The 19306-nt window shown below is 39.6% G+C and overlaps 1 protein-coding gene across 1 annotated transcript in view; it reads left to right on the top strand.

Annotated features, from left to right (window-relative positions):
• The window catches only part of SEC24A (SEC24 homolog A, COPII coat complex component), a 2581543-nt gene that overhangs the window by 2169191 nt on the left and 393046 nt on the right, over positions 1-19306 (top strand). The window contains exon 19 of the mRNA XM_044069234.1: positions 3082-3219. Within this exon, the coding sequence (XP_043925169.1) occupies positions 3082-3219 (138 nt within the window). The remainder of the gene's footprint in view (positions 1-3081; positions 3220-19306) is intronic.

Genomic DNA, 19306 nt, shown 5'->3' with positions numbered 1-19306 from the left:
CATGAAGTAGTTTCATAGGTATTTTTATTCCCCAGGCATACTTTTTCCTTGGGTAGTTGGCAAATGTTGGAATTGTGATGAGAAAGAGGGAGGTAATTAGAAGTCCAATGGGCTATCCTTTGTGCCACAGAGCCACTGTGTTTTCGTGAATGCAGTGACATGGCAGATTTTTGAAATTCACTGCAAAGTATTTTGTTAGAAACAAATAGTTGTTTTTTGAGGAAATAATTCTTTTGAGCTGGGATATAGAATCTAAATTGCCTACAAGTTTAATACTATTGGCTGCCAAAAAAGCAATTGCTAGAAAATGGAAATATGAATCCAACCCAACATTAAGTATAGTATTTAATGTTTTGTACAGAAGATAAAAGAACTAGAGGTAGGATCTTTAGAAACTAGAAGGAGCAAATTGGATATAAATAAATGGAATTTGTTGAAACAATAAATGCTGAATAATATTTTGGAGGAGGAGCAAGCAGTTTGTTATATTAGAATGAATGAAATTTGTTAAAAAGAAAATATGTACATAGTTTGAAAGTAATGGGAAATTTTGCTACATTTTATTTTCTATTAAACTATTAGTGCTTGTCATATTTTACAGTGTGATGTTTCCAAAAAAAATGTTTAAAAACAAAATAATAGGGTTGAGAAGGGACAGGCAGAAGTTAAACAAAAGTGGCATAAAATATTGAATATCTTTAGTACAGACACAGAACTTCACCATCTATCGCTTTACAAGTAGTAGAGATTGATAGGCAAATCTGGTTTGCATTCCTAGGCAAAACTATAATGACAGTATAGTCAGGTATGCATATTTCTTCTTGCATCTTCAGTCATACTTAGAATATAGTCAGAGTATTTCTGAAAATATAGTGATTTTAGTTGACTCAGCATGCTAGATTTGAGAGAATGTAGTAGGGATTCCCCTTTTTCAGCATTATTTGCATCTCTAACATTTTTTTATTTGATTTCTGGAAACAAGAATAAACCACAAACTAATAAACCACTGTAGTAATTGTCCAAAATGCCTAGATATCACCAATAAGTTATAAGAATACTCCGTTAACCGAGAAGACTTTATTACATTAAAAACACAAAACGTTAAGCGCTTTCACCTAGCAAGAAGTGGGCTTCATCAGAACGTAATGATTACTTAATGATGGTGCTTAAATTCAAAACTTGGCGCCAAACATTATTTCATTAAAGAAATATACACTTAATAAAAATGTTCAACCGATACAAAACATTGTTCCCATATATTTGTCAACCATAAAAAAAAAAAAAATAATAATTTAACTCTTATGTGCGTTACTTGAAAATATGCACTTAATTCATCTTATAATTCCTTATACATAAATTCATCATAACATTCAGTATGAAATGTATGAGTGTTAATAAAATAACATATAATATCCAATGTATAACTAATACATATATATAAATAAATCAATTACTAAAGGTTCTAAAAAATCTTGTATGTTTCTTTAATGAAATAATGTTTGGCGCCAAGTTTTGAATTTAAGCACCAGCATTTAGTAATCATTACGTTCTGATGAAGCCCACTTCTTGCTGGGTGAAAACGCTTAACGTTTTGTGTTTTTAAGGTAATAAAGTCTTCTCGGTTAACGGAGTATTCTTGTCACTTATTGGTGATATCTAGGCATTTTGGACAATTACTACAATATTTCTGGAAACAAGCACTTGATACCTTTACTGAACTTGTGTGACTTCATGCTTCAGTGGTGTGTTATAACGCCTAGCTCACTATTTAGCCATTTGTGAAACAAGGTGACAGTGGAAAATCTTGTTGGTGCTAACAAAATTAAGTTAATGAAGAAAGAGGAGGGTTCCATTTTGTTGGACGGCCATGTAGTACAGTTGGAAATGCACATTATCCTTAAACTTTTCTCATGGTTATAACCAGCTCTGTACTTTATGCTGCAGTGGTACATAGATTAATTTTGATGGGACATTTTATGCACCACAAGTTTGCCAGATGTCTCTCCTATGAACACGATTGAAACAAGTGAGCCGGTTAATAAAGGTAACTGTATCCGGAGTGGCACATGCATGTACTACTAGCTCTCCAGTTATAGCCTTTATATACATTAGTTGTAGCATGTTTGCTGCATTCTGAAATATGTGGTTAGAATACATAACAGCTTTTTGATGTACACGTTTTACCATGTGTGCTGCTTTCTTAATTCTGTAGTTAGCATATGTAACATAGAAAAACAAATATTTTCAGGTAGGAATACAAGAATTTGCCGTGCATGTGACAGCTAGTTAGCTATTCCTCTGGGGATGGAGTAGTCTGTAAGTTGATGTTTCAATTCCAAAACTCCAGGCTGTACCCCCAACTGGCATTGTAAATTATCCTCCTAAACCAGGAACATTAAAGGGTGTTAGCAACAGAAACTGTTGCACAACTCCCCACATTTGAGGCAGCATGAATTTCTGATTCTGCATACTACCTAGCAGGCTTCTTCCATTGATAAGTAGTAGAAACACCATACAGGTGTGGTGGTTCTTGAAAGTAGCAGCATCAAAATGGTAGTTTTATGACAAGGACTTTTTTTTCATAGATCTGGGATAGCATTTTAATGATGGAGATTAAAAATTATACATTAAAATAACTTTAAAGTCAATATAAGAGTGGGGAGGTGTTTGGAAGTGACAACACCAGAGTTGCCGAATTTATGCTAGGCCTTTCTTTTGATTTTTACAGAAGATGTGGGATGACAATTTCTGAGGCACCAAGGCAAGTAAAAATTCTAAATTTAAAGCAGCACTTTCTTATTACTTAGGCAGTGTGCTATAGTGCTTTAGTGGTAAGAGGATTTGAACACGTAGCAGAAAAATTCCATACAATTAAGAGTTTCCCAGTACTGCTTGACAGCTTATCCAATTTCACCATTTTTCATTTTCATTTCAGTTAATTTATTTCACTATTTTATATTGCATTTATGTTGTGTGAATATTTATTTTTAGCCTTTATGTGTACAGTACTCCTCACAGAAACGTAAGTTAAACATTATTTTTATTTTGTTTAAATGTTAAATATGAATGTATTTGTTACAGAAGGCTTTCCGGACTGGAACAAGCACACGTTTAGATGACAGAGTGTTTGCCATGTGTCAGATGAAGAGCCAGCCTCTTGCATACCTTATGCCTATGATCCATCCAAATTTGTATAGGATTGACAATCTCACAGAGGAGGTATGTGAAAACATTTATGCAGTTTGTTTTTAACATTCCCAAAGTATCATTACAACCTACAGTTTCATTTTGTTTTCTTGTATATGTGTGCTAGAAGTGCTGTAGTCCCGACCATAGCAAAATAAGACAACGTAATTTATTAAAATTTAAATTTGAAGGCACTTTGTGTCAGATAATATTTAAAACCTTAGTTCTTCAGTTTGTTACATATAAAATATGAGTTGGAACTATGTAATGTAGGAGTCATTATGGTGTGACACCACAGTAACCTTTTGCAGGATTAACTTACTCTGAAATAGCCAGCAGCATGTTGCAGAGGTATAAAGTCCTGATTGTGGTCTCTTACGGTCTGGCAGAAGAGAATGGGCCAATTTTGGGGCTGGGTACACTCAGGACACACTGGAGTTATTTGATGTCCTTGGTGGAGACCAGGGAAACAACTGCAAGGTGCTTCCCAGAGATGGGTGGAGCATCCAGCCACTGTCAGCTCCTTGTTGCAGATGTGAGGGCTGATACTGACATCCATCTCAAAACCCGCCATGGAATGGTACTGGGAACATGTAGGGGTGGAGATAACAGAAAGAAAACACACCTTGGCAGCTGTATGATGCTACCCCATGGTCTTTGATCTCCTCACTGGCCCTGGGCATGCGTAATGTATAGCCCAGTGGTGGCTAATTTGGGTCAAGTAGGCCTGGTAGAAGAGAGGAACTGAGGCAGCTGTTAGGTGCAAGAACCAAAAATAGGATAGCAGAAACTTATTCTGAATTACGTGTTTGTGTGTGTGTGTGTGTGTGTGTGTGTGTGTTATGGAAGAAAGGGCTGGCAATCTGCTACTGTTCCTTGGTTGCCAGGAAGACTCTGGACAGCATTGGCTATTTATTTGGTCACTGTAGGGTATGGATGTAACTTGACAGCATTAGATGGCTGGATGAAACTATAACATTTAGGAATACATCTTTATTTAGCAAAAATGTCACAGTTAGTGGTAACGTATTTACTGTGGTCAAAAAATAAATCAATAACAATGAGTGACTTTTATCAGAAAATTATAATTACTATTTAATTTTGAATGTCTAGTATATGTATAGAAATTATTTTCATATTGTTAAAAAACAGGAAAACATACTTGTGTGGGTATGTAAATGTGTAAAAATATTTCACTGTGTGCATCTCTATGCATATGCAATTAAAACTGAAGTTTACAGAAGTAATATATGAGGAAAAAAAACTATTATTGCCCCCCTTGGAAACGTCAAGAAAACAAATTCCAATTTACACATTTTAAATAAATTATCAGACCTCAATGGTCACCATATGTAAATGCCAACAAAGTGAGTTATGTGAAATTATGCTGAATACAAATGATAGATTTACTGGGAAAGACTTAATCAGAAGTCTTATGCAAGATTTATAAAGAGAAATGATGCACAAAAAAAAAAAGAAAGTGCATGGAATGTAAGAAGTGGTAATATGTAATGCTACTGTAGAATGGTAGACTGGAACTTCTTTGTCAGATGGAAAAACTGGCTTTATAATGTGTCTGTTAAATGTGTGAGATTCAAGAATAGAAGTTTTGGACAGTAATATTGCAGAACAAGATATAAATTATGAAAAATTCTGGCTTTGTAGTTTAGCTGCATGGTAAAATGTTTTATCATTTTTTAAATATGATTAAATTTTTCAATTTTATTATTACATTTGTTGATGCAGTTTAGAATATTGTACAATGTGATGCAGTCTTCAGATAAAGAAATGGATTGAATGTAATCATCTTATGAAAGTAGTGTAGTGTGGCTTGCTGCTGGAGGACAGGCTATTTTCTTTCTGTGCTACCTCAGCTGTACAGTGGTAAGAAATTATTTGACACAGTAGTGCTGTTTCTTCTGTGCTAGGATCTTTAGGTTTCTTATTTAAGTGCTTCAGAGTTATTGGCATTGGACTACCAATGTCAACACAGCAGAAAAGCAAATAATTTACAGTTCCCTTCACTTGTTGTTGTAGCTGTGGTCTCTTCAGCGTAGGCAAACCAGTGTAACTAAAACACAGGGTACGCAACTCCTAACACAAGTGTACAGTGCAAAGCAGCACTCAGGCACATTATGCTTGGCAGTCACAAGTTCATAGGTAACTACTAGGCTAGTTGCCCTTGCAGGCCATTTTAAGCCTGCCAGTTTCCCTTTTTATGCTCAAATTAATGTATTCCATTAGGTTAGAGATTGGTCTTAACCATCCCATGGGTAATAATTATTTATTTACCCCTAATGGGAATAACATTGTGTGTACCATAGATAATTTGAGGGGACATATGCAATGAATAAAGCATTTAGGAGCTGCCTCTGTCCATTAGTAGTAGAGGTGGCATCCCTGGGGTAGATTTTCAGTTTCCCATCCATATATCCAAGTTGCCGTTGAATATGGACTGGGATAACTTGGTTTTATGTGAATGGTAAGTCTGTTTCAAAGCAGTGGTATCCTCTACCAGATATACCTGTCCCTTCAAACCATTCTGTTAATGTTGCAGAAGAGGTTTAGGTCCCTAAAGTATTTCTGAAGCAGTTTGACTTGCTGATGTGCAGTAAATCCATCCCTTTTGGGGTTGTCATTAATGGCAAAAGAAGCTGTTGTACTTACTTTGATATACACATATACACATATATTATCATTCCCCTAACCCTCCTTCCCCATTTGTCTGCTTGCCACTTGAAGGTTTCATAGAAGTAGAGGTTGTGATTCTTTATTAGTCTTTTCAAAAAAAAAAGGAAAAAGAAAGGTTGCTCCTCATTGAATGAAAGAGTGAGAATGTTTCACAGGATATTTTGCTCTCATCATTGTTTTCAATGAGATTGTCAACCCAAGAATACCAGAATAGTGCTAGGATAAGAATGTTTTGGACCAACAACAGCAATAAACTTCCCTTAAAATAAATAAAACAAGAATTTAAACTAAGTTACATGCAATATAGCCTGAGTTTTTTTAGCTGTTGCTCAGTGGTTGGTGAAAGCTTGTTGTTTGTACTAGGTCTTAGGCTCTTCTGCCACTGCATCAGTGGGACAGCAGATTCCCATTTTGTATTAAGCGTGTTATGCTGTTATCTAAGCATTTTGTATAGTACTTCCATAGTTTTTGCTTTAACATTTGTAAATACCTTTATTGAATTATCACTTATGTACATAAACTTGCATTTATATAAACGTGATCAAGCCATATTAGCAAGTTCACATTTATACAGCATTATACATCATATATATCGTACACAGTAAATTCAAACCAACATTACATAAATTGCTTAATTCCTTTCTTCTTTTAAACTGTATTCCTCCTCCAAAACATTTTATGCATGTATTTTTCTCACAGTTTCAATGTTTTTTCTATGTAAATTATTCCTACCCTTTTCCAGAGATCCCACTTCCTATTATTTTGTCTCTGTTACAATATTCACTATTTCAAGTATATTTGGTTTAGGCTTTAATTTCTATTTTCTAGTAATTGCTTTTTTGGCAGCCAGCAGAATTAATCTTAACAAGGTGTTACTTATGTGTAGTCAATTCAGATCCCACATCCCAGCTCAAAAAATAAATAAGTTCCTTAGCTGCAGTCATTTCCTCGTCCAGTATTCCTAACAGAGTACTCTATAGGGAATTTTTAAACTCTGCTAACTCATTACACTCTCAAAAAAATATGTTCATAATTACCTCTTTCTTCCCCATCACAGCTCCAACATTTGCAGTCTACCTGAGGAAAAATTCTTTGGAGTCTACTTGAGCATAAAAATACCTATGCAGACACTTCCAAGCAAATATCCTAAATCTTCTGTATTGCATATTTGGGAGCCGTGCATATATCCTCCCACTGTTTCTTTGTGAACTGCTTATGCAGTCTCTCTTCCAAATCTTTTCTTATCTCCTCTGATTGATTCTTGTAGTTATCATGCAATATTTTGTATGGCCTACTAATTATACCTTTTATTACAACAGCTTCTGTTCTAGATTGAACTCAATCAATGCAAGTCATTCATTTAAGATTTCCTTATTTCTTTCTGTTTGCCTATACTCTAATATCAATCTTTGATAGGGAAGGCAATCTCCAGCCTGCAATCCAAATGTATCCTTGGCCTATACCCCTTATATTACATTTCCCTATCTGATTATTTACTTCCAGTACCTTGGTTCCTATGCTGTTTTTTCCAGGAAATTCCATCCCCCCTGTTGCCTCTTCTCTGTATCCCAATTGTAGTCATCCCTATAGGCAGAATCTCCTTTCTTCATTCTTGTGTTGGCTTAGTTTTCAGCATACTTTGTTACTTTATGAATATAATATTCTATATGACTGTTGTTCTTAAGGATCTGCATCCAAAATCCCAGTCTTTCCTTATTTCTTGAATTTACCCCCCAGGTTGTCATCATCCTTTTCCACTTTGAATTTTAGCTTTCTGCTTGTGTTATGTATAAGAGCCTTAATTGTGTAGCTGTAAAATAAATTTTCAGGGAAGGTAATCCCAAACCATCTTGTTCTATTGGAAGGAGCAGCTTATCCCACTTGACCATTGCCCTCTTCCCTTCCTAGATAAAATCCTTTAACTGCTTATTACTTGCTATTCACAACTTCTCCTCCGGTTGCTAAAAATATGCCTGACCTGTGTATAAAACTAAAGGAAATAAATCATTGTTACTGATTGTATCTTATTATTATTATCCATAGACAGGAGCTTCCATTTTCTCAGTTTTTGTATTATCTTATGTTTAGTCTCTTTCCACATATCATTAGCTGTCATAACAGAACACTTTTTAATCCATAGCCTAACTACTTCATTTTATCATGTTCCGATAAATATGGATATTGCTGTACCAATATTTGTGTGGGTATACAGTTTCTTGCTGTTGCCCTTGGTTTGTCTTCATTAATTTTTGTATCCCAAAAAGACTTGAAACTCTCTCATATAATTTACGAAATATCATCATCTGCAGATAAAGCCATCTTTCTTTGATTATATCCCTGAATTTCTGAATCCCTTATTTTCTTTGCCAGTGGTTCTAAGTGTAATACAAATAAAGGGGAAAGAAGACACCTTGTATGGCTTCTCTGCTCAAACAGAAATTTAATTTTTGCCTCCAATCCCTCGTATATCTTCCTAATTAACCTTATTATTGTGCAGGGAATGCAAATTCTCCATTGCCCGACTCATAAAATCCCAACTTACTCTGTTGAACATTTTCACTGCGTCAGGACCCTCTAAAAACAGTGGTATTTTCTTACATTCTGCTTTCCTCTATATTATCATTGTTCTATTAATGTTGTCAAATGGTTGCCTCCCCTCCACAAAACCACATTGATCCATATCTGTTAATTATCTCATCACCTTCGCCATTCTTTTAGCCATTATAGCTATAAACGCTTCATAGTCATAGTTTAGAATCAAAATGGGCCTTTATAAAGCTGGATCTGATGGGCCTTTACCATAATTAGGTGTTACAGCCATCACAGCTTTCTTCCAGGATGTTGGTATTTCTCTTCCTCTTAAAATACTGCTAAACAAAACCATCCAGATCTTTATCAGTTTGTTTCCCTCCTAGGTTTCAAACTTCTACAGGAATACCATTTATTCATGAAGACTTTCCTGTGGATTGGTTATACATCACCATTTTTATCTCACTCCCTCTATCCTAAATGTTATCAATAGAGCCTCATCTACCTCTAACCTTGGCATATTTAATTCTTCCATAAATATTTCCATTTGTACCTTTTCTTGATTTCCATATTTCTCTGTTTTATACAGACATTCATAAAATTTCCAAAATATTTCTAGTACCACTACAGGATCTCGTATCTTCCTTGTTATAAGCTCCCTAAGCTTGGCAATAACACTTTGTTTTCTGTTGCCAGAGTCATTGCGCTAAAAATTTTTGTGCTCTGGAGTTAAATAAAAAACAGTTTCTTAACAGTAATCTTTCTAAACTCGTACATATTATCAAGGTAGTCACTTTTCTATTTAGCATTCTGCAATTGCTCCTCCTCTTGTTCTGTGAGTTTCCCCATTCTGCAGTAATTTAACATTTGTCAGTCCCTCTAAATAATTCTTGTTACTTCTTAACCGTATCTCTCTATTTTATTTCCACCCTATTTTTAAACTCCACTTTAGTTTTATCCCACTCTGTCTATATTTTCAGAAGAAATTTCTATCCTTTCTTTATCAAATTCACATGTTCACTTTTTTCCAAATGTGTTTCTTGTAGCACAGCTGTTTGCACTTGACATTTCTTAATACAGTTCACTACTGTTTCTTTTTTGTACCTGTCTGAGAAACCATTAATATTTAAAGATAATACCAAAGTCATCATTGTTTAAAAGGTATTATGCCCACCTTTTATGTGTAACCACTTTTTAAGTGTCTAGTTCCAGCTTTTGTGTTACATGCATACAGTGATGTTTGGTATGTTGATCTTTTATACAGTTGTTTCTTGTCATATCCATTTGAGCCGATGTCACATTCTACAAAATGTTTTTTTTTTATTAAAAGTCTTCAAACAAAAGAACAAATACACCCCTAAGACGTATTAACTTAATACCAACACACAAAACTATGTACATCTTCAAATATTGAAGTTTTGCTCTCATAATAGGAACAATTGTCCCAAACTGACAGCCACACTCACAAACACAGACACATTGTACAGCTTGTACTTCTACAGGTACCAAATGCTGTTTGGTTTTGTCTTCATTGATTTCCCAGATTGAGAAATCACTTGAATGCTTTCAGAAAACATTATCTCCTAGCCATTGAAAGAAAAAAACGTATTCTGCTTTTATTTCTCTTAATCAGATTTTCTCCACTGAGACATGAAAACCAGATACAGAGTTGCTTCTGTAAGCATTTATTTATTTGCTAGAGGAACATTTTATTATATTCAGTGTTCTTTTTATTTATTTACTTTACTCTTAAAACTTGTTACTAGATCAAGCCAAGGGCATCAATTCAGTCATTCCCTTATGCAAGAATGAGAAAAAGCACATAAATTTTTCTTGTGTCATGCTCTTTTGGCCAGATGTTTCTTCTTTTTTAATGTTACAGTGCCTACATTTCTTAAAACTGAACAAGGAGAAAGAGAAAAGACAAAAAAAAACAGGTGCACCTGTTTACTTTAGTATCCCCATTATACTTGAAAATAACTGAGAAAACTTTACTTTATAGCATGCAGATATCATGCATTATAAAAATACTACTGTTAAAACATTTTGTTTTATTTACAGTTTATTCTGTCCCTCCTCTTCAACTCTCCTAAGTCTTCTTCCAAACAGAAGTAGGGCATATGCTTTAGAGTCCCCTACAAGTTTAATAAAGTCAAAAAAGTCCAATATTTTCAGGTTTTCTTGTTCTGTCATGATTCACAGATATAGTTAATGCTTTGTAATCCCACATTTATTTGTCAATTTCCAAGTTGTTGGTTTTATTCCTGTGTACATCTCCCAAATCCAGTCTCTGCTTCATTGCCAACATACTCTCAGTTCTTCTTGTCAACTCTTGTGATTTTTTTCTGTCCAGCAAGCATTTTCCATTGAAACATTGGAAAAGGTTTCACTGGCACAGTCTCTCTATGATCTTTATTAGCAGAAGATAAAGAAGTAGAATCTCTTTCTGTTTTCACAGCTTGCTTTTTGTTTGACAATTTTTTGTATCTTCTCCTTAGCATGTTTTGCATCTGAAATTACTTTGTTCCTCCATGAAGGAATATTCTGAAGGTAGCTGGGTAGAGCAGTTTGAATCTCATGCCTGCTTCTCGACATTCCCTGATTACTGGAATAAATTTACTCCAAATCCGCCTGGTGAACAGTGAGTAATCATTTTCGACAAACACTCCACTGTCTCCCACTTTTAGTACTTTGTCCTTCTGCCATAGTTTTGCCAAAATCAACTCTTTCTGCTGGTAGGATTGCATCTTTACTATTAAAAGTCTAGGTTGCTTTCTCATGGCCAGGTTTGGAGCATACACACAATGTGCCCTATCAATTAACAACTCCTGCTGTGGAATACCAGTCCAGTTGCTTATCTGTGCTTTCATAAAACTAATACAGTCTGTTCCTTCCAGCTTCTTTGGTACAGCAGAAAATCTCAGGATCTGAAGTTGTTTTCTTCATTTGGTCTTCAACCAATGGGTTACCGGATCCGGCATGGATCTGACTCGGCTGCATATCCAGCATCTGATCTGAGCTCCAAGCTTCTCCCCTACCCATAATGCCCATGTCTCCTTCCTCCCTTCAGATCTCATTTGCTGCTCTTCATGTCTGCATTGAGATCCATGTTCTGAGCTACAGTGTAGGGTACATGACACTTTTCTCTTAAATTTTCCCCTTTCTATTCTTCTACCTCCCCTCCTGCACTTTGTGTTGGTTCTTCTCCAAAAAAAAACCCTCTTTCCTTGTCTATTCACATGTGTGTGTGTGTGTGTGTGTGTGTGTGTGTGTGTGTGTGTGTGTGTGTGTGTGTGTGTGTGTGAGAGAGAGAGCATGTGTATATGTATGTGTTTGGGCCTGTCAGTTTTGAGTATGTCTGAGACCCCCAAACCTGCAGAGTGTTGGCCACAGGCTGTCTCCAGCTTGAATGCCTTGGGGCTGCCCACCTGAAGACCTCTTGCTTCATCTGAGCTGGGTTTAATCCCCGGGCACTGATGACCGGAGGAATAAGTTAATTTTGAAGGGCCTTCTCCCCCCTCTTGCCACTGGGGGCCCAGGTCTCTTCTGCCCCGGCATCTGCTTCCATCTCTGCCCCATCCTCTGGGACTCAACCTCCCACCAAGTGGTCCGGTAGCAGAGACAAGTCTTGTAGTCTAAGGACAGGGTGTGGAAGTGAACTCCGGATCACTTGTCCTCAGCGGGTCCTCCAGTAAAAATAGGGTCAGCTCCGAGGACGCAGTCCCCCCTGCCTCCATTCCTCTTGGTTCTCCTCAGAGCTGGAGGAGCTTTGGACATGGTAGCTGGCACAGGCTTCCCCTCACCGCCTCTCTAGGCCTGTGTCGGTGGCCTCCTCTTCCCGATCCACCCGCAGTCTCTCTGAAGCGGAGGTATACAGGATAATGAAGAGGTTTATTTGTGCACAGATACAGATGGGAGTCTTGCCTGCCCCCTCTCCCTCTGGAGCGGGGGAAAAGCAGTCCATGTTCATTCCTATTACTCCTTCTCTGATCCAACCCTTGGTTTCGGAGTCCTCGGACTGGCATCAAGGGGTTGGCTCCAATGGTACCTTGTACCTCAGCGCTGTCCATGGCCTTGAGTAGGTTAGATCCAACCAGCTTATATCCATCTGATTCTGAGCTGTAGCCTCAGCGCCAGATCCGAGGGCATGGTGTCGGCTCCGAGTTTTTTGGAGCAGAGCCTTCCTCTTGGAATCTTAGCACCTGGAGTTTCAGCTCTGGCTCCCCCATTGGGTCAGAGGGTTACGGCTTCTTTGGTAGTCCCTTTTCAGGAGGTCTGTCCCCCTTCATCTTTCAACGTGGTGGAAAGGGTCCTCTTGATCCCATCGAGACACTTGATGCTCTCATCTTTGGAGTCCACCCCGGCTCTCTCAGTTTCTGGCATGGATCCGGCCATCCTGCTACCTCAGGGACAGCCTGCCACCTCTTTGCTCCAGGGAGCTCCCACTTGAGAACAGTGAGACATTGAAGAGTCCTGCCCAGAGACCTCCACTGAGGAGGAACTTCACAAACATACATGCAAAAGGAAGCACTTGGAGACATCATGAAAATCCTCTGCCAGCATGGGGGGGGGGGTCTGCCCAAAAAACTAACCCGGACAAATTGGTGTTCTTGGAGGCATTTGGGGCAGGACCCTCCTGCGGATCCACTAGTGGATCTTATTACATCTTGGGCGTGGAAGAAGCTGGACATGGTGGAGCCCATCCCCAAAATCCCCGGACAAAATTTTGAGTGCCCTTATGGACAGGACCTGTTGGACCAAGGGATCCCCAGTTGATGCCATGGTGGTGTCAGCTGCCACTAAGGAGGAGAGCTCTATAGTTCATCTACCTGACTGAGAGTCCAGGACGATGGACCGTTTTGGGAAGCAAGTGTACTCTTCAGCTACATTTTCTGTGTGTGCGCTGAATTACTTGGTGCACCTGATTAGCCTGCAGTGAGATCTGGTCAAGGAGATCGCTGAGTCTACCCCTGGGTCCATGTCAGTGGAGGACAAGAAAGTGTTCTCTCAAATGGCCAACCTGACATCTATTGCTAACACCTCTATGCATCTCCCCTCCCATGCAACTGAGGGCACCGCTAGAACTGCCAATACAGATGTTGCCTTAAGGCGTCATGCCTGGCTCCAGCTCTGGCCTTTTCAGAGGCCTTTAAGGTGTCTTTTATGAATGCCCCATACGATGGTTCCACCCGCTTTGGGAAGTCGGTATGTGACACCTTAGTTCAGAGTAGGAAAGATGGGAAAACTCTGTCTGCCATCAGGCTCCACTTTTCGGCCCCTCAATGAACCTTCTCTAGAAATCAGCGAGGGGCCAAGAAGAGGTGGTTCCAGAAATCTCAGAACTATTCCCAGGACACTCAGGACTGGCCATCTCCCAGGGGCAGAGGGGAATTTGATAGATGCTGCCCTAGAGGCAGAGGGGGTCTGAGAAACCAAGGGTCTCAAGAACCTTTCTCAGAGAGATCTGCGCAGCAACCCTGAAGGCAGTCAGGCGTCGCCTCTCTCTACACCCAGCGGCCTGGGAGTCCATCACGGAAGATAGTTGGGTGTTGCAAATTATATCCAGAAGCTATTCAGTCCCCTTTCACAAGTCACCAGCTCCACCCAGACACCTCCCCGACGTTCCACCCATGCAAAGGGAGGAAAAGCGAGTCATCTAACCTGTCCCCCCCAGACCAGTCTGGATTAGACTTTTATTCCATGTTCTTTTTGGTGCCAAAGAAGATGGGGGAATTAAGACCCATTCTGGATCTCTTCATGTTGAACCTGTCAGTTGCCAAGATGAAATTTCAGATGGTCAGTATTCAATCTATCCTGCCCTTCCTGCAGGAGAGCGATTGGATATGCTCAGTTGAGCTTCACAATGTGTACTATCACATCAAAAGGGACAGGTGCTCTCGGAGGTTTCTCCACTTCCGGCTGGGAGCCAGTCATTACCAGTTCAGAGTGCTCCCCTTTGGTCTCACCACAGCTCCCAGGGTGTTCAACAAAGTGATGGCAGTGGTAGCTGCTCACCTGAGACTAGAGGGCATCCAGGTCTTCTCTTACCTGGATGATTGGCTGCTCGCTGCCCCTTCCAGGCATCAGCCCTGTCAAGTGAGGGATTCCCTTCTTCTCTTACCCAGCAGTTGGGCATTACCATCAATCTCAGCAAATCATCACCGGCCCCAGTTCAACTGTTAGATTTAATTGGGCTCGATTGGACATGATTCAAACCAGTCTTTCTAACTTGGAGAGAATCCAGTCTCTGAAGCTACATGTCTTTTGCATTCTTCAAGCTCAGTCACCAACAGTGGAAATGGTATTAAGGGCTTTAGGCTCCATGGTGACTACGATCAATCTTTTACCATGGCTCATTTTCACTTGTGGGTACTTCAGTGGACCCTCACAGTTCAGTGGTCCATGTCAGATCTTCCATTGTCTCACCCCATTCAAGTCTTTTGGGTGTGCAGGGACTCTCTTCTGTGGTAGATTCATTCTCCGGGACCTTGTCTGGGGTCGCCCCTTTCTTCCGCCTTCCCCTTCGGCCATGGTGACTATGGAAGCTTCCCTGCTAGGGTGGGGGGGCAGCGCTTGGGAAGGACAGTCCAAGGCACATGGTCCTCCTACGAGACTGGATTGCATATCAGTGTCCTGGAGATGAGAGTGGTGCTTCTAGCATTGCAGGCTCTTCCTGTCCTTACCCCAGGGACGATTGCTGTCCAGATGAACAATATGTTTATGGTCTAGTACATAAACAGGGGGAAACCAGGTCTTATCCCCTATGTCAGGAAGCCGTGAGAGTGTGGGAGTGGGTGATCTCCGCCGGCTGTTTTCTGGTGGCAACACACATTCCGGGAGGGTCCAACATTCTAGTGGACAGGCTCAGCAGGTCTATTCTGATGCCTTACGAGTGGTCTCTGAATCCTTCGGTAGGAAAACAGATCTTTCCCAAGTGGGGTCAGTCTTGCTGTGATCTCTTCACCTCTCCTTTGCAATGCAAAATGCAGCGAGTTTTTCTTTCTGAACACCCCACTGGGGGATGCCCCCAGAGATGCTCTGATTCATGCTTGGCCCTCCGGTCTTCTGTATGCTTATCCTCCTCTTCCCTTGATACCAAAATTTCTTCGGAAAGCTCACAGGCTGGGGAGCTTAGTCATCCTCATTTCCTCATTTCCTCATTCTGGCCTCACCAAGTCTGGTTCCACTCTCTGTGATCTTATCTGGTGACTACACCATGGATGTTGGATCTGGTTCCAGATCTCATTCTCATCCTTCAGGGCTTCCAAGCCAGACCTGGTCAGTCTGAAGCTCAATGCTTGGCTGCTCCAGTTCCCATGATACTCAGGACACCTGGGTTACCTTCACGAGTCACAAGGATTCTGGTTGCGGCTCATAAGTTTTCCACCGGAAACGTGCACTGCAGCAAATGGAGATGTTTTTTAATCTGGGCTTTGTAGCGTGCCCCAGATCCTTTCACTGCCCCAGTTTCTGCTGTTTTAGAAATTCTTGGCAGGCATTTTTCAGCAAGGGGCCAGTTCTTCTACGGTGAAGGTCCAACTAGCAGTGATTTCAGACTTTCATGTAGGTGACAACATGGCTTCCTTAGCATCTTCTAAGCTTTGCAAAGCCTTCTTAAAAGGCACCTTTCTACTTCCACTACTGATCAAGGACCCTACGCTGCCATGGGATCTTACATTAGTTCTGCAAGCTCTAGTATCATCCCCCTTTGAGCCTGCAGCCTCGGTGGATTTCCAGTTTTTGTCCTGGAAAACAGCTTTCTTGGTTACTATTACATCTGCAAGGAGGGTTTCGGAGCTTCAAGCATTTTTGGTCAAGCCCCCTTATTTGATCTTTCATAAGGATAGGGTATCCTTGCATACTAATCCATTCTTTCTTCCTAAGGTAGCTTTGGAGTCCAGTATTAATCCAGTGATTAATCTTCTGGTGGTCTTCCCAAATTTTCAAAATAAGAGAGAATACAAATTGCACTTGTTGGATGTACACAGACAGTTATGGTTTAACCTGCACAGGACTAAATCCTTTTGTAAGTCTGACCAACTCTTCAAATCCTACTCTAAGCCCTTTTTAGGGAAACCAGTATCGAAGGTCACCATTGCCCATTGGATTTCCTAGTATATTATCTTGGAGTATTCTGCTAGGGGTTTATCCCCACCAGGTCATGTGAAGGCGCATTCCATTAGATCTATTGCTACTTCAGCGGCCTTTTATTCCAGAGTATCATTAGATAACATCTGCTCTGCAGCTACGTGTGCTTCTTCACATACCTTCATCTCACAGTATAAGTTGGACATCATATCCAGGGACAGGGCATCATTTGGCTCTGCCGTACTCTGGAATATCCTTCCATGAGGGCCTCCCAGGTGTTTAGTAGCTGTGAACTCTGTCCCACAGGTTGAAGACCAAGTGAAGACAACTTCAGATAAAGAAGCTATGTACTCACCATAATGTTCCATCTGAGTTGTTGCTCTTCATTTGTCTTCAACTGCCCCCCTCTCTCCTTCCCTATGCCTTGCATAGACTGTGTGGTGGTCTGGCTAATAGAGGATGTGGTCTCCACAAGGGTGCCTCTAATTCTCCTTTTCTTGCTTATGGAGATATTTAACGTGGGACAAGGTGTTGGGTTGGGTTGGGTTGGGATGCTAAGTTAGGCAGCAAACTCGATCTGAAGGAAGGAAGGAGACAGGGGTGTTATTGTGTAGGGGAAGAGCTTGGAGCTCGGATCCAATGCTGGATATGTGGCTGAGTTGGATCCGTGCCAGATCCAGTAACCCACAGGGTGAAGACAAATGAAGAGAAACAACTCGTTTGGTATGGTAAGGTGAGTACATAACTTATTTTTGTCTCTATATGCTTGACCTTCTAATTCTGTTATTTTTTTTCAACATATCTTCTTAAGCAGTCTCATATTCGGCCAACATCTTGATCTCTGATTTTTGCAGTTTTATCACATCATCTGAATATTTGTTTAAAGCTTCTTCCATTTTTTTCCAGCCTTTTGTTATTTGAGTTAATATACTTCATCATTATATCATTTATTTTAATCAGATCTGATTAGATTTGACTGTTTTTTTCCCTCTAGGTTACTGGAAGTCATGTCTTGAAACCAAAGCTGGAGCTTGCACTGGTTTTTGCTGAACAGCTGCAGAATTCCTCCCACTCAGTGTTTTTTCCTTACTTTTTGTGAGTGATTTTCTTTCAGATTCTCTGAATTTCTTTTTTTTTTTGCTGGCATCCAGGCAGTGCACTTACTAGCCAGGTACTAAAATGTACCCCAAAATATGAGTTTACAGGTTGTCTCTTCTGAATTTCTGTTTTCATGTTGGAAGAGCTGAAATTAAGCTGTTACTCACTCTGCAGCCATCTTGGACATCCTGCTGGAAGAAACATCGCCATCCCACTCTTCTTTTTTTTTCCCATAAAACTTCTTTATTAAATTTTCACACATGACATAGACAATCTTACATTTATACAAATGAAAAACAAACAACATAACACCACTTTCGTTGCAAACCGTATACACCACAGACACCATTGAAACAAATGTAGTTGCAGACATTATACATCACATATAATCTATCCAGTCTTATCCGTTAAGCATTATATGGCTCATTCAAATCCAGCCTCTTAAACCTCCTTCCTGCTGTATATATATTGTTCCCACAATTCCCATTTTTGCCTATGTAGTTTGCTCCCTCCCTTTTCTAACGATCCCCATTCCAGTTGTTTTGTCCATGTTACTAAATTCAGTACTTCTAGTAAAGTTGGTTAGACTTTGATTTCCATTTTCTAGTATCTGCTTTTTTGGCACCCACCGTAATTAGACTCAGCAAGGCTTTACTTTGCCTAGACAATTCCAATTCTGTATCATAACTCAAAACATCATCTCCCAAGTCAATCCAGTATGCTCACCCAGCATCTCCGACAGAGCGGTCTGCAGGGAATCCCTAAAGTCTGCTAGCTCATTACACTCCCAAAAAATATGTTCCCAGCCACCTCTTTCTCATCTGTCACACCTCTAACACTTGCTATCCACCTGAGGAAAATTTCTTTGGAGTCTACTTGGGATATAAAAGTACCTATATAAACACTTCCAGGCAAAGATCCTAAATCTTCTAGAGTTAGTTGCATATTTGGGAGACAAACATATGTCACCACTTTGTTTAGCTTATCTAATTTTTCTTCCCAATTCTTTGTAATCTCCTCTGATTGATTCCTATAGTTATCATGTAATATTTTATATACCCTTCTATTTATCGCTTTTTAACAGCAGTTTCTGTTCTATATTCTACTAAAAACTCTACTAGTGCTTAAGATCCCCCTAGCTCTTTCTCTTTGCTTATACTCTGATATCAATTCTTGGTAGGGAATGCAGTCTTTAGCCTGTAGTCCAAATGAATTATTGGTCTCTTCCCACTCTTCCCATTCTCTTACATTTCCCTCTCTAATTATTTACTCCCAATACCTTAGTTCCTTTGCCAGTTTTCTCCAATAAATTCCATCCCCATTTTCCTATTCTTTGTACACCTAATTGCTGTCATCCCTACCTGCAGAATCTCCTTCATCCTCATGTTGGCTTAGATTTTGAACACTTTCTGCTACTTTATGAATATAATGTTCTCTGTGATTATTATTTTTATTCTCCTAAAGGATCTGCATTCAGAATCCCAGTCTTTCCTTGTTTCTTTAGTCCCTCCTGTTTCGTCATCATTTTTTCCACTTTGAATTATAGTTTTCTGCTCGTGCTATGTATGGCAGCCTTAAAGGACAGCAGTGGGATTCTCTTATTAAATGCTCAACTTCTCAGTCCTTTTCCTCCCTATTTACTGTCCTTGCTATGAATAAACAACAGTACAGCATTTAAAGTATTTTAAATCAACTGTTTCTCATCACTAGAACA

Source organism: Protopterus annectens, chromosome 4.part0, assembly GCF_019279795.1.
Source record: "Protopterus annectens isolate FY-2018-M chromosome 4.part0, PAN1.0, whole genome shotgun sequence".
Classification (NCBI taxonomy): Eukaryota; Metazoa; Chordata; order Ceratodontiformes; family Protopteridae; genus Protopterus; species Protopterus annectens.
Note: the sequence above shows the minus strand (reverse complement) of the source record. Positions and strands in the feature narration are given on the sequence as shown.